The sequence below is a fragment of the Trachymyrmex cornetzi genome, unplaced genomic scaffold (assembly GCF_001594075.2).
Source record: "Trachymyrmex cornetzi isolate Tcor2-1 unplaced genomic scaffold, Tcor1.1 scaffold37, whole genome shotgun sequence".
Lineage (NCBI taxonomy): Eukaryota > Metazoa > Arthropoda > Insecta > Hymenoptera > Formicidae > Trachymyrmex > Trachymyrmex cornetzi.
Genome location: NW_017298429.1, coordinates 662,042 through 677,153, shown reverse-complemented (window position 1 = coordinate 677,153; position 15,112 = coordinate 662,042). Strand labels below are relative to the sequence as shown.

At 32.7% G+C, this 15,112-nt stretch overlaps 1 protein-coding gene across 3 annotated transcripts in view; it reads right to left on the bottom strand.

Moving 5' to 3' along the window:
- The window catches only part of sick (sickie), a 180,085-nt gene that overhangs the window by 50,568 nt on the left and 114,405 nt on the right, over positions 1–15,112 (bottom strand). For all 3 annotated transcript variants that reach the window (XM_018511347.1, XM_018511346.1, XM_018511348.1), the window contains 3 exons: positions 8,918–9,071; positions 7,009–8,575; positions 6,113–6,495 (listed from right to left, as the gene is read on the bottom strand). In XM_018511347.1, the coding sequence (XP_018366849.1) occupies positions 6,113–6,495; positions 7,009–8,575; positions 8,918–9,071 (2,104 nt within the window). The remainder of the gene's footprint in view (positions 1–6,112; positions 6,496–7,008; positions 8,576–8,917; positions 9,072–15,112) is intronic.

Sequence of the window (15,112 nt, the reverse complement as noted above, 5' to 3'; positions counted from 1 at the left end):
ATTCAGAAATAATAATAATTAATAAATATTAAATAGTTTCCATTTTCTCTAAAAAAGTAGATTTCTCAAGTTTTAAGTATTAAGTTTCAAGTCTCAAGTTTTACTTATTTCGGAAACGACGTATGTAGTGTGTCAAATTTGTACTATTTTTTGTCATAAACTATACCTAAAAATTATAACAAGGAATACAAACACAAGAAAGTAGTTTTAATATTTTTTTATTGAATTTCGATTAATAAAAAATTGTGATTGGACTTTCTTTATCACTACAAATAAACGCTAAAGTACTTTTTGCTTGAGAAAACGCGATTGATATATTTATAGGCTATTTAAAAGCCCTTCCAATTTTTCCATCTTCCACACCCCGTCTTCATCCCTGTAGTCAACGTTTCAAGCCGGTAGAAAGCTTTGAACAAACAGGAACACGAGATTACCGTTCAGCTTGAGCCGCCGCGTTTCCTCCAACGAATTCCGAATATCTTTCTTGGTCTTCCACCCTTGCTATTTAAGACACTGTCACACCGAGAAAATCAAAAGGAACTACCCCGAGCGACGGTTTCATCGCAAACGAAGCCGAAATGAAAATTATCGCCGGTAACTTTGCGTATATTTGACGTCGACGTCGATGAGGACGACACTCCCCACTCTCGGCGGTTCAGCACGTACTCTCTTGCCTTCGTCGTTGGGAAAGCAACCCCGCCGCGAGACAACCCCTCGAACCGCCCTGGAAATAACACACCGACACCGTCAGATCGCGCCACCGCGCAGCGACGTCGAATCGATCGCCATGACGTCACGGCGTCCACGCAAGCGTCGCGACTACTGCGAATAAATATCGTTTGTTTCGTCTCCGCCACGGTTTGTCTACTAGATGAATGGACCTTGCGTTCTGAGAAGTGTCTAAAGAGTCTCTAATTATGTTCACATTTTTATGGCAATAAAATATACCTAAATGTTCGAAGAAAGAAAGAATCATATATGTAGTAAGAAAGATCATATATGTAATATTTTGGCATATAAAGGAAGGTGAGAAAAAAGGCCATTTTTAGCCTAGATGCAGAATCTAAATTAATCATTATGAAAACTGTTCACGGGATCCTCTAAAAATAAAAAATAACAATTATTTAACCACCAAGCACGGAATATGGGGAAAATTCTAAAAATTGAAATTTATTTGCACGTGTTGAAATAGTCATATGCATGAGTGTTTTTAAATTTTGATTGTACCCTTTAAAGTAAAATCAATTGCACATTTATGTATTGAGAAAGGTGAGCAGTAAGTATAAAGAATATGATTTTTTGGTTCACATAAGATACAGGATGTCCCGTTTAAGTCTCCCATTTAAATGCTCCCAGTAAATATTTTAAAAGATCTGAAAGATATGAAAAAACGTTTCAAACAAAAGTTGTATGAAATAAAAGGGAACAAATAAAATAATATTAATTAAAAAAAATTTTTTTAAAGTTGTACTAAAATCATTACTATTTAAAAAAATGAAATATATAATTTTTTAACGTAATATAATTTCTCTCATTATTCCGCATTAAAAGTATTAAAGTAGAATTGTCAAAAAATTAATAATTTAAGAGACATTTTATATTTTATATCAAAACATATCGGAATGAAATATTAAAATATCTTGAAAACTATTAATTAAAAAAAAATTCTATTTTAATAATTTAATATGCAAAATAATTAAAAGAATTATATTATATTAAAAAATTATATAGAATTTCATTTTAAAAAATAATGATACGATTTAACACGTAAAACTAATTATTTGAAAATTGATTGAGATTATTTAAAAATTAATTTTACTATATATTATTCATCCCTTTTCACAAACATATATAACTTTTATCTGAAATGGCTTTTAATATCTTTCATATTTTTCAAAATATTTGCATAGGACAAATAAATGAGCCGTTAAAAAAAATTGGACACATACATTATATGAACCATATTAAATCATATTTCCCTAGATTTATTATTCACTTTCCAATACATAAATGTGCAACTGATTTTATTTTAAAGGATACAAAATTAAAAACTCACATGACTATTTCAACAATCAATATGCAGCATCATCATTTCATCACCAGAATGCATGAGGGCGAGGAAAAGGCATGCGTCACATCACAATCAGCTTCTACAGTGCGGAAAGGAGTCGCAGGACAATGCTGAGAGGCTGCTGTCAGGACGGACAAAAGCGCTTATCTTTTTGCATACGCTATATGTAACAGCCTGGTTTGCCATGTCTCGCTCCGCCCGTGCTGCGCATCTGAGAATATAGCTAAATGCGAACGTATGTTCCCGCTTCAAAGGACATAACCGAAAGTTATCAATGGTAACTGTGATATCAGAGCAAATATAATACACCACTGTGTGTCAAAATAAAAGGAAAACACGTTATAAGTAAGCTAAAATTGAAGAAGAATAATTATTTCTATATATATAAAAAAGGCGGAAATAAATAAAATTTTGATAAAAAAAATAGATTTGATTACAATAGAACAAAATATTAAAATTAATGATCATTATAAATTCATTAAGAAAAAGACTCATTTGTGTAATAAAGATTATTATAATTATTGTATTATTTATACTAGTAGCTAATTTTAAAATATTATGTAAAATAATTTAAAATATGAAAAAGACAAAGGCGCTATCGTGAATTAATATTTTTAATGTCGAATAATATGGTGCATATATATTATCGATTAAAATAAATATTAATGAATAATTCTGATATTAATAAACAATATAGCAGAAATCATTGTCAGTAATTCTCAATACATTTTATTATATGTCTAATATATACTATACGATTTATTCTCACAAACGAAATATTCTAACAAAAAAGTACTGCTCTTTTTTAAAATTATTGTCTGAATATATATGTATAAAATACAGCTATATATTCGATCCTTTTATCTTTAAATATATTTAGACAGGTTTTCTCGATAGGAAGAGAAAGCTTTCGCAAGATCGTACGATAATCGTCAGAATATGCCAAACGTCTTTGTTGCAGATTGTACGGGGCTTTCCTCGATGATGGTGATGAGGGTCGTGGAAGGATCTCAGGACTGAGTATATTGAATTTCTGAAAAGCGCGTCGAGTTTCAAGCGGATGATACGCGCCGCGGGCTCGATTATGCCGAAGCAAGTTGGGCGAAGGCATCCGCCATACCTTCAGGCGCGTTTCTACAGCGTATGACGGCAAACAACATCTTGTATAGTGCGTGATACTACCTGAGTAAAATTCTTTCTTAATTATTAAATATGCATTTAAGAGTCAAATAACGAAATACATTTAAATATTCTTCTTCGCACGCAATTATAATGAGCTTTGAACTTTGAATATGTTAATCAAAATAAAACATATTTTTTTCTTTTTATAAGTGCATATATGTTAAAGAAATAAATATACCTATTCTCCGAAACGAAATCAATTTTTGTTTCTCAAGTATTAATATATCAAAAATGATAAAAAATTTTTTAAACAAAAATTTCAAAAGCACTGTATAAAAGAATATTTGATTTTTCTGAAAATATTTTTCAAAATACCTATTTGTATTATATATCTTTTTATTATTAATGATTTTAAAATTTCATTTTATACTGGTTTCAATAAGTTCTCTACTTCACAAACTTTAATTTTAGCGATAGGATTTTGATAAAGCGGTGGATATTTAAGGAGAAAATTGTTTTCTCGGATTAATCAAATGATTGACCATGCTTTAATTCGATCGTGGTAAAAGCAGCCGATGAAGTGCTGAGTAATTGGAAGCGTCTCCGGAATTAACCTCGTGAATTTTGTCTAATTAGTTAGATCTCGTGGTAGTTATATCTTTCTCACAAGCAACGTTTGAGTCATTTGACGGGCATGCGAACAGCGCGAATAGATTACCGAAAGTACAGTTTTTCATTATTAAATCAAACATTTTAATTAGTTTAAAGAATATAATTATCTTAAGGAAAACGAACATTTAGTGGTGAATTTGGTGATGATATAAATTCAGTATTAGATTCGATCGAAATATTAGTGCTGCAATAGATGTGTAAGAAATTCGCATGGCAAAAAAAAAATACGTGCATATGATCATTACAAAGAAAATATATTCTGCGCTGTAGAAGAATACCTACGCTTCGTCTCCGCATTTCTCTAATGGATTCGGCTTACTACTTGAAATCTTAATTTGAATGTACACAGTCCAAGCTTTGCTAATAATAAATCTCTCTCTCTCTCTCTCTCTCTCTCTCTCTCTCTCTCTCTCTCTCTCTCTCTCTCGGTCAGACTTGAGTATTTCGTTGCAAACATGGAGAGAGCGGCACGGGCGTGGCGGAGCGTAATGAACGAGTCACGACACGAATCCACTTTGTGTACTGGACAACGTTTAAACGTTGTCTAAAATAGAAAGTGCCTCTATACTATAAATGCACTTAGAACGCAGAGAGCTTTAATCTTTAATCATACGAGAATCATAAGTAAAATAAAATTAACTAAGAAAGATTAAATAATTTTTCACATAATGTGACAATAATTAATTTTCTAAAAATATTTAATACTAGATATTTTTTATATTAATTCTATTATGAAAAAATTCTATTTATATGGCGCGAAATAATCGCAAATGCTTTTTATTTATTTTAATAATAATTTTAACGAAGATTTATACGATGCATCAAAAATTGGCAGATGTAAGACTTCGCGAGGGTGACGGGCTTTTCACCGAAAAGCTCGCGAGAGGCTTAGACTCCGAGCTTTCTTGATCAATACTCGACGCGCGCTCGGCGTCGACTACGCGGCGTTAATTTATCGTCACTCTCTTGCGCGGGCAAACGTCGTATATTTTCGCACTTTCTTCATCCATATTTCATTCGATAAAAAATAATCCACGATCAGCAATCCGGCAAACTTTCGCGACGCACACTTCGCACGTGTCATGAATTACATGATACGCAAAGTTCAACCTTGACAAAGCTTCTTAAATTTTTTTCTTGCAATGATTTGATTTGTTATCGATTTTCTAAAATCTTGACAGTAGTTTGATACAACATTGATAGAAATTTAAAAGCAATATTACTTTTAAACATTATTACATTATAGCAAATTATGTTTTATTCTCTTGTTATTACTAATATTAATTTATTATTACAACAATTATTGTTATTATCATGTATATACATACATATACATATATAATGATAATAATTGTTATGATAATAAATTGATACTACCTGGATAAAAAAATAATGCTTTGATTATAATATCATTATATACATAATACTCTCTTGAGTCTTCCACGGGTTATCTCTTTCATTTCTATCCGTCTCTATCCATTCTTAGAATGGATTTGGACACGGAGATAACTCGCGAAACGCATAATTTCTGTATCATTATATAGAGGAGATCGGGGCTAAGCTGGTATTTGAATTTTGAGTGGCAAAAATATATCTTATGAGTTCCCAACTTATATTGTTGATAACATTTCGTGTGTCTTTTTTACCAACGAAGTTTGGTTAGTTTAGGCGCCGCGTTATTACGTTTAGGTAGTCAAACGTGTTTTCGATAGTCAAAAATAATTTTTGAGATTTTATTTTTCGAATCACATCATTTTTTGTGTATATGGATAAAATGAAGTTGCAAACACTAAAACTTTTTATTGCCATCTTAGTAGTCTTATAATCACTCTATAAAACGCTAATAATTATTTGACTAAAATCGTTTACTTTGTTATTGAAAATTGCAATTGAAGAAAAGGGTGCCCACTTAGTCCCGGCATTCTTGAGATTTTATTTTCCCAGATCACATCATTTTTTGTGTATATGGATGAAATGAAGTTGCAAACACACCAAAACTTTTTATTGCTATCTTGTAGTCTTATAATCACTCTATAAAACGCTAATAATTATTTGACTAAAATTGTTTACTTTATTATTGAAAACTGCAATTGAAAAAAAGATGCCCACTTAGCCCCGGTCTCCCATCTACACACACATATTAAAATATTATAAATTCATAAAACAATTTATCAAGAACAAAATTTTAATTAATTATTGATGTTTTCCGATCATCCAAAAAAATAAAGAAAAATTAGAAGGTATTACCTGTCATGCTCGTGATCAATCCTTCCATAAGAAGGATTGATCCTGCGAGCGTATAAGGATGCGCCGCCCTCAGACATGTATCCGTCGCATAGATCCGAAAGGGTTCTACTGCCAACACTCATGCCACCTCCGCGCAGCACTTCACCGTCGCTCAGATAACCAGAAGCGACGTCTACGTCGGCGTAATCGTGATGACCACCAACATGATGATGCGATGATGAATGCAGGACGGTGTACTGTCGTGCCGTAGTACGGCTCGGTAGAGTTTGTAAGCCTCGGGCCCCAGGCGTGTACCCGCGCAGAAGAGGTTGCATAGGTTTTACAGTCATCTCGGCTTCATCGTCTGCTAGAGCACCGCCGCACGTCGAGTTTTCCGACAGCACCTTCAAAAAGAAAAACGAAAATAAAAGACGTACTTAAATAATTTTATATTTTTTATTTTAACAATTTTAATATAGGATTTTCATATCTATCAAACTTTAAATTTAATTTTACTTCGATTTTGAATAGTTTGTGACATATCTTAAATTAATATTTTTAATTTTGCTTAGTTTACTTAGTCATTTTTATATTGGAGAAGATAATTCATATAGTGGAAAAGAAAAAAAAAATTTCAAAAAGCGATTTTAGAATTATCTAAACTAAGAAAAAATTTTAAAAATCTAGGATTTAAAAAAGTAATCTAAAAAATTTAAGAAAATAATAATTATAAATCAAGAACCTATCAAATTTCTTTCAAAGGATTTTCTAAAACTTTTCTTTGAAGTATTTATGATTGTTAAACGTATATTAACAAACAATTTTATAAATATTTGTATTGATCTATAGATATTATTATGATTATATCTTCCGTTTTTATTCGATAGCCATCATCTAAGAAAAATTCCAAAACTGACCTTTTCCATTTGTTCAAACGTAGTGTCGATCTTCCGGTTAGGGATCGTCTTAATTTCGCTACCGCTCTCACTGCTTGGCCTATAAATCACACTACTATCGCTCGAATTACTCTGCCCGGTGCTGTTAGAATTGCTATGCGAGCTGTCGGACATAAGATCCGAAATACTCGGCATCGGTGACACCATCGCTACTGTATTAGGATCGAGTTTGCGATGAAGAGTATCGCCGCTCTTCGGCTTTGTCGGCGTTGGCATTCCGCTGAGCATGCTATTGTCTTTTGATGGTTTCGATGTGCCTTTCACAAGAGCAGTAGGTTTCGGGATGCTGGAACCCGGACTAAGCCCGCCCGGGTTTGGACCGTGAAGAGGACTATTCGAACTTGCTAACGGTTTACTGGACCCAAAATTCAGATTGCTTTGAGTGGATATACTCGTTAGTCCGTCTTCAGTATTAGTTAGCTTTTCATCAGCTACTGAGTTAACACAATTAATTGTCATAGAATCTTGTTTATCGTTATTAGAAGTTTCGATAGATTCTATTTCTTCCTCACAAATAACCTTCTCCTGACTTGATACTCGAGTCTTTGATGAATCAAAACTTTCCATCTCTGATTGCTGTACGTGATTAGCTTCTAATACTTCTGGTTCTTTTTGTTTTGCCGTAAGATCCTTGCCATCTGATAGGTTTGCCTGATTCATGCTTAAAGTGCGATTAAAAGTATCGTTCTCATAAACAAGAGTCTCCCCCGTTTCGGATGGCTTAATAATACCGTTGGTATTTGCTAGAATTGCTTTCTGCATCATAAAATCTTTATTCAAACCATTCGGCGGTGGTTTCACACTTTGTAAATAAATTTTTGGATCGGATATCTTGCCTGGAAGCTCCATTTTGGGTCGAGGTGAAAGTTTCGTTGTCGTGAGTTCGTTCCTCAAGTTCACGTTTTTGGTATCTTGAAGATTAATTTGTCTAGGTGGCGTTAGGACGGAAGGATTTGGTTTAGGAGGTTGCACTACCGGTTGCTTTACCAGTTCCTGAAGAGTCGATGTTTTCCTATCGCTTGATAACTTGGTGCTGATAGCTTTACTAGCAATTTTAACATCTTGCTCTACAACCGGATTATTATAGAGTGTTGTTAGTTTCTCCGAGGAGCTTGGCGGACCTTTGCTCGTGCGCGCAATCTTACTCTGGGCCTTGCTTTGCTCCTTTCTACCTGTTTTTGGACTGGCCTGCTTTGCTGGTTTAGCCGATTGCAATTTTGATTTCAACGCACGACTTTTTGGCGATTCCTGAGCTTGGGCCTTACTTTGATCGCACAAAGAAGTTGAACTGTCTGAATGTTCAGATCGAGCTGAAGAAAATCCAGAAGAACTGGAAGTGCGTTTTGAAACACCCGATGAAGTCTTTCCTCGTTCTTGATTTTTATCTTTATTATTGAAAAGTTTAAACTTATCCAATACAGAATTCTTATTTGGCTGAGGTGCTGGGACAGTATTTCCAGAATATGGTAAGGTTTGTTGTTGGGTCCTCAAACCTCCATTAGGTCGGCCTACTGTGGATGTTCGAGGGCTGCAAATTATAAAAATTCAAATTAGAAACAGAAAAAATATCTAAAAAGTTTTTTAATTATTTAAAAATATAAATATAGATCGCAAATGATGTTTTTCTAACTAAAGTAAACATTTTAAATAATATTTAAAATTGTATACCATACTTCTAGCAATAAATTACATTTTCTGCAACATAGTAGATACAAATGCATTTGAAAAAAAAATCTTAATTTTCTTTTTATTACAATAATTTTTATTCTCTAATAATTAATTTTTAATTTCTCCAAATAATAAAATTTAATGACAATTAATAACTGCATGATCACAATGTAAAAGTATTAATTTTTTAAATGTATTTTACCTCGGCGTAGTGGCCGTGGGTTGTCGATTCGGATTCTGACTTCTAGGCTGCGGAATGAATGAAAAACCACCCTGAGACGGTTGTTGTTGACTCGGGCTAGTGCTTCTAGAACTGCTTGCGCTACCCACGCCGCCATTCCCATGTTTTAGACCACCTAAAACAAAGAATTATAGGGAATTATTAATTAATATCAGAATATTATTTTGCTATTTACATGTATTTTTTATTAAAAAAGAAAAAAAATATTCCATATATATTTGTTATAGTATTCATATGGCCATATATATTTGTTATAGTATTCGCCCTGCGTCGTCCAGGGTCGCCGGTGTTGCCCGAAGTTGCCCGGTGTCGGCAAGAGTCGCTCAGAGTCGCGTCACTTGATATTTAACTAGATACAAAGATCTGAAAATAATTCTGTTAGACCATCAAAATAATTATCTACAATTAACTTAAGCATGATGATAGTAATGCAAAAAGTTTTAACATTTTAACAACCAATTTGAATATTCTATATAATTATTCTGATAGTTCAACAAAATTAGTTTCAAATTTGTATCTAGTTATAAATTTTTAGATATTTTAACAAAACCATTCTTTTCGTGTAATATTTGCAAAATACAATGCGAGTTCAGTGAAAAGAATATCTGAAATAATCTTCTTAATTTTATAAATAATAAAATTTAATGTAATTATTATTACAACGTAATAGTACTTTTATTAAAGAATTCAACTAAATGACTTAATAATAGAAGTTGATTATATTCTAATGTAAAACAATCTGTTCTTATGTTCATTTCTCTTATTGAGTCTAATGAAGCAAAAGAGCAATGAATTATGGCTGTTTTTTTTTATAATTACAAAACATATTGTTATTTGAGTAGGTATACCAATAAGACGATAATAATTGGCCGCGTCATTAAATGCGCACAGTTGCGCGACTGTTGCAGCAGCCCACTCACTGCATGTGCGTTCGAATGGTGCAATGTACGGTGCAGCTCACCGTAGACAAAATAAACCATTCGTGTTTACCGAGAGCGAGAAGATTAATCCACTACCTCATACCACCACCCGATTCGCTCCTCTCGGGTAATCATAGACGTTGTTTCTGTCAAATAATCCGCGTCGGTACGCAATTTGTTGAGCGAGCGATATCTCGAAATGTAAATACCAGTGATTTATTATGGAGACTGTGAATACATGAGTTAGTGAATTTAATAAAGGTTAGTGATTTTAAATCTGAATAATTTAATCTTAGAACCGAAGAAACATTTAAAATAAATTTTAAAATAATATTTTAACAACAATAAATGTTGTGTTATTTTGTAAAATTATTATATAATCGGAATGATGAACTTTAATTATTCTAATTATATTATGAAAATTTTTTTAATTTGCTTTTGTTTGATTTATTTTCTATATAAAAATTATTTTTGTTATAAATACATCTACAAAAATAGAAATAATAAAAAAAGATTGAATTTTTCAATTCCTTGATGATTTATTATTTCGAGATTGCATGCGTTGACAGCGTTCGCTTTTCTTGATTGACCCCCTTAACAGTGATTTGCAGTAGTTACAAGTACCTAATTCATCAACCATCTCAATTGTCCTTGCGTACGTGACACAAATGTGGTTGACACGGATAAAAGTGCCCGGTGAAGCAGAAATTTTTTGATATGACCAACATAACCTTTTATCGCGTTTTGATGCGACTATATCTATCTCGTTTAATTAATTTATTGCACATTGCGAATTAGTTCTAATCGTAGCAGAAGAAAATTCTTCTTCAGTCTATTACATATAAATTTAAATTATTATTTAACTATAAATTATTAAGTCTCGATAAAAATTAAATTAATTTGAAGATTCATTCTCATATTAAAAAAAAAACACTTTCGAAATAAAGCCGGACTGTCATTCACACACAGGATTAAACAAAGACATCCGTTTGGTCCACGTCAGCGAGTAAAAATCAAATCTGTGTTCAAAGCAGCTCTATCGAAAATCGCCAGTCATGGGGTGTCGTAATGAATTCGATTCCTTTTTTTATCTAATACACAAAGGAGGAGGAAAAGAGATATAGTTTAGGGGAGTTAAAACGTGACTAGGCATTCACTCGTCTGTCACAAGAATGATTCATCACGCGAAACGATCGATCTGTCGCGATATTAGTGATAGCCGTACGCTGAAAATTTCCAAGGTAGAATCAGAGATAAATGTTCTTTTTGATTATACAATACTAATATTTTGACTAATAGAAAAATTTATGCAAGAAGATTTGGAATTGGAAATTAATGCTATGAATTTCTTTATGAGAAAAAAAAGATAATAAATAGAAATACTTAAAAATAAATAATAAAAATAGAAATAATTATAATAGAAAGAGATTATATTTATTATATAAAGAATCTTTTACAAAAGGATTTTGATTGAAATGTTACATGTATAAATAAAGAAATTTCTTTCTGAAAATTTTAATTGATAGAACGTTTAATACGAGGAATTTTCATAAATTTCTAATTAAAAAAATATCCTACCGCCAAAAGACTTTTTGCGATATATTCAAGATTTCAAATAGGTGAATCTCGATCTCTGGAATATCCTGAATAAAAATAGGAATTTTGTCTGTAGAGAATTTCTTACGAGAGGATCAATGATCGTGACTGCACTCATTCACTCACTTCACTGAGACTAACGTTTAGCGCTCACGCGTCCCCTCTGTTATTCTCTCTCTCATTGTTCCTTCCGTCCGAGATAAGACAATATCAGCCTACGTAGAAGCGTAAAGGGACGACCATTCCCATAATCAATAGGCTATTGAGCATCAGCCATTATCAATTGTTTGTCACTAATTGTGACAATACTGTAAGAACATAAAACACTATAAAATTATCTCTAAAAATTATCTCTAATAATTTTACGATACGTACAACATTCAATAAAATCATAAAAATTGTGATAGAATTTAGATATTTCTGTAAACACTTTATAAGTCCAACTATAAACCCATAGATAATTCTTTAAAAGAAAGTTATGAAAAATTTAAAAGAAAGTTATAAAGAAAGAGAGTTTTGAGAAATTCTACTTTTAAAATTTTATCTATTTTTATAAAGTTCAGAACAATCACAAAAATAATGACATAATAACAGAATTCTAAAATTTTTATAACATTCTATAAAGCAAGTTACTGATAATTAACTGTAACTATTATTCAAGTAGAACGCTTTAAAAATAATTTTCAACTTCCAAGAACAATACAATTCAGAATATAATATCAGTGCTTGAAATTACGCTGTTCAAAACTATATACAATCAGTAATATAAGTATGTTGCAGTTGGCGTCCTTTCGCAGTCACTCACGCGCGTAAACTCGTACTTACATTTTATACGAGCTCATATACTTCCACTATAGCCTCCTCGGGACCTCCTAGCCCCTTTGTTTCAAGAGTGCTTCGGAGTATAAGAGAATCGCTACAACGGTGCACCAGCGTGGCACATAGGGGCATTCGTTTCACGGTGCACGTGTGCACTCACACACGTATGCGTGCATTAGGAGCGCGATTGACAGACCAAGATGATTACCTACAGCAGCGATAAGCCTTAAACTTATCATTATATATACTACATTATGTATACAGTATATTTGTGCACGTGCGTATCGTATTAATATTATTATATCTTATTATTACATTTAATTTGTAAAATTGTACTATATTTACTCTTTCATGTATTTCAATTTTCAACTAGAATATAATTGTGTAAATTCGCCGCTTCGGTTTTGCTCTCAATTTTGCAAAAATTTTAGAATCGATTAGTTCGCCCCTTCTAGAAATCTTTTTTCGCAATATAATTTACGAAATGTGTCTCGGGCCTTATCTGGACCATAACTTGAGACGCGCGGAAGTGAAACGGAACGCGATATTGCGTGTCGAGAATTTATTTGTGAGTATACGTACAAACTGTTCTCGTAGATGTGAAGCTAAGAGAACGTTTATAGCGCATAAGCGCGATAAACGCGATCTACCCTTGAGTGACTCTCTCAGATTGTCGAACATTTATTTTTCTTTTTGATACCGAGTGCCACTTCGATCCCCTTTTCGTTTATCGTGGACAGGGTTCTTCTTCTTGCAAACGCAAGAGATAAAGATAATGCAAATGCATGCGCTTCATAATAGAATAATCGATGTGATAGAGCAAACGAATGACGTAAAAACGTTTAGAGCAATTAAAATGAAAGATATATTGCTCGATCAATTGTTTTCAAATCTTTCTATTACATTTAGAAATAATATAGAAAAATAAAAAAATGCAGGAGTAAAAATAATAATATTTAAAAAGATTGCATATAATATGTAGATATTTGAAAAGTTTTTTCTCTTTCTCAACACGTAATCGCGCGGTAAGAACTCGTGCTTGCATCAGCGTATACATATACTTATGTAAAAATGTACATCAATACATCAATAGATATCTAATAATTACAATCGCTGATTATTATCATCACTCAATTCTTTCATCATTGTCATCTTTATTGTTCTTTTTTTATTTTTATATTAAATAAAATTTAATAATGTACATTCAAAATTATCTTTAAAGACAAATTGAGTCAAAGGAACCGAACAGTAGGAGTGATTAGATATGCAGTTTAAGTTCAAGTTACATCTTGGCCCTGAAAAGGCTACTATTAGAAGATTAGAAGAACCCTTAGAAGCTTCCTCGATGACTAAGCCTGAACTTTTTCAAGGAAAGTTCTGGTATCGACTAGCTGTCAAATCAGCTCGACAACTAGCACGTGTTACATTGTATTCCGCCTTTTACTCGGGCTTCCAAGTTCCAGGCCGATTAGCAGTCGATGCATCGCACGGGGGTTCCTTTATCTCGATTAGAAGATTAGACAGAATTAGATTATGACGATTAGAGATTGAACGTAATGCATCCGTGAAACGAAAAACGACGTTTGGATTTGGGGATTACTGCCAGAATCTTGAATCGAGATGAGATTAATTCGGAATGTAGTGTGTTCCGATTCTTGTCTTCTTCGATGTCTTTTAATTTTATTGGCAAATATATAATAAAAAGATTCGCAGAGTAATATACACTGTATAATAAAAAATAATTTGATATCATCAAATTGACAGAGACTTATATACTTGGACTTTTGTAACAAAAAATAATAATTTTGGCTCGTAAAAAATACGACCTTTGGGACTTGTCGCACCCCATGATATTTCCGTCGTATTAATATAGTTCTGAATGAGGGAGAGAACGGCGAGATACAGAAAATAAACGAATTTTCCTTGCAAATAAGTCAAGGCAATAAAACGGATCTGACATTACATGAGACGAGACAAGCTGTTACACGTGGTCGTTAATGAAGTTAGAGTACCTCATTCTTTTTACTACGTTTGCAAAGTGAGTTTAAAGCTGAACATAGTGTCTATGGATTGAGGAAGAAAAGGGAATGAGAATAAACCCTCTCGCACCCACTATACAGAAATAATGTCAGGCTCCTAATTGACGGGAACGGCAATCGAGAGCTCGTTTCAATTTCGATCGTCTCTTGCGGGTTTTTTTTCTCTGTCTTCTCGCGCACGTGCGTCGAATTAGCACGGGTAGGCTTTGGATCGTATTCCCTCTTCGTCTCTATATTCGCGGATCCCCACAAGCATCCCATGGGATCAACTGAATTCCAAATAGGCTGTGACTCACATAAACCGCACACAAACTATGCTTTGAAGACTCTTCTTTTGCCTGTCAATTTGTCTTTCTTGTCTTTCTACCCTTCGTGATTCACTATTTGGCGACTTTAATTTCAATATGAGTTGGAGGATGTAAAAAGGGACTTAAAAAGAGCGCTCTTTTGAAAAAAGATTATATTTTCCAGCGAGAGATCTGTGTCATCTTTACGTACTATAATTTATTAATTGTATTAATTTAATAAAATATTCGCAATGAAAGAAGATATTAGGTACTAAAAATGCATTAGTAATATTACTATTATCAATGTTTCAAATATACAAATGCTATAAATAGACAAATTAAAAAATTCCTAAAGACTTTCAGAAAGACTTTTAAAAATTTTCTAGTAATTTTTTAATTGTTGTTACATCCCGATAAAATTCTCTCTTTCGTTATTATAAATATATGATTCATACCTTATTTTTATTTTATCTCTAGGTTAATATTTCGTCATGG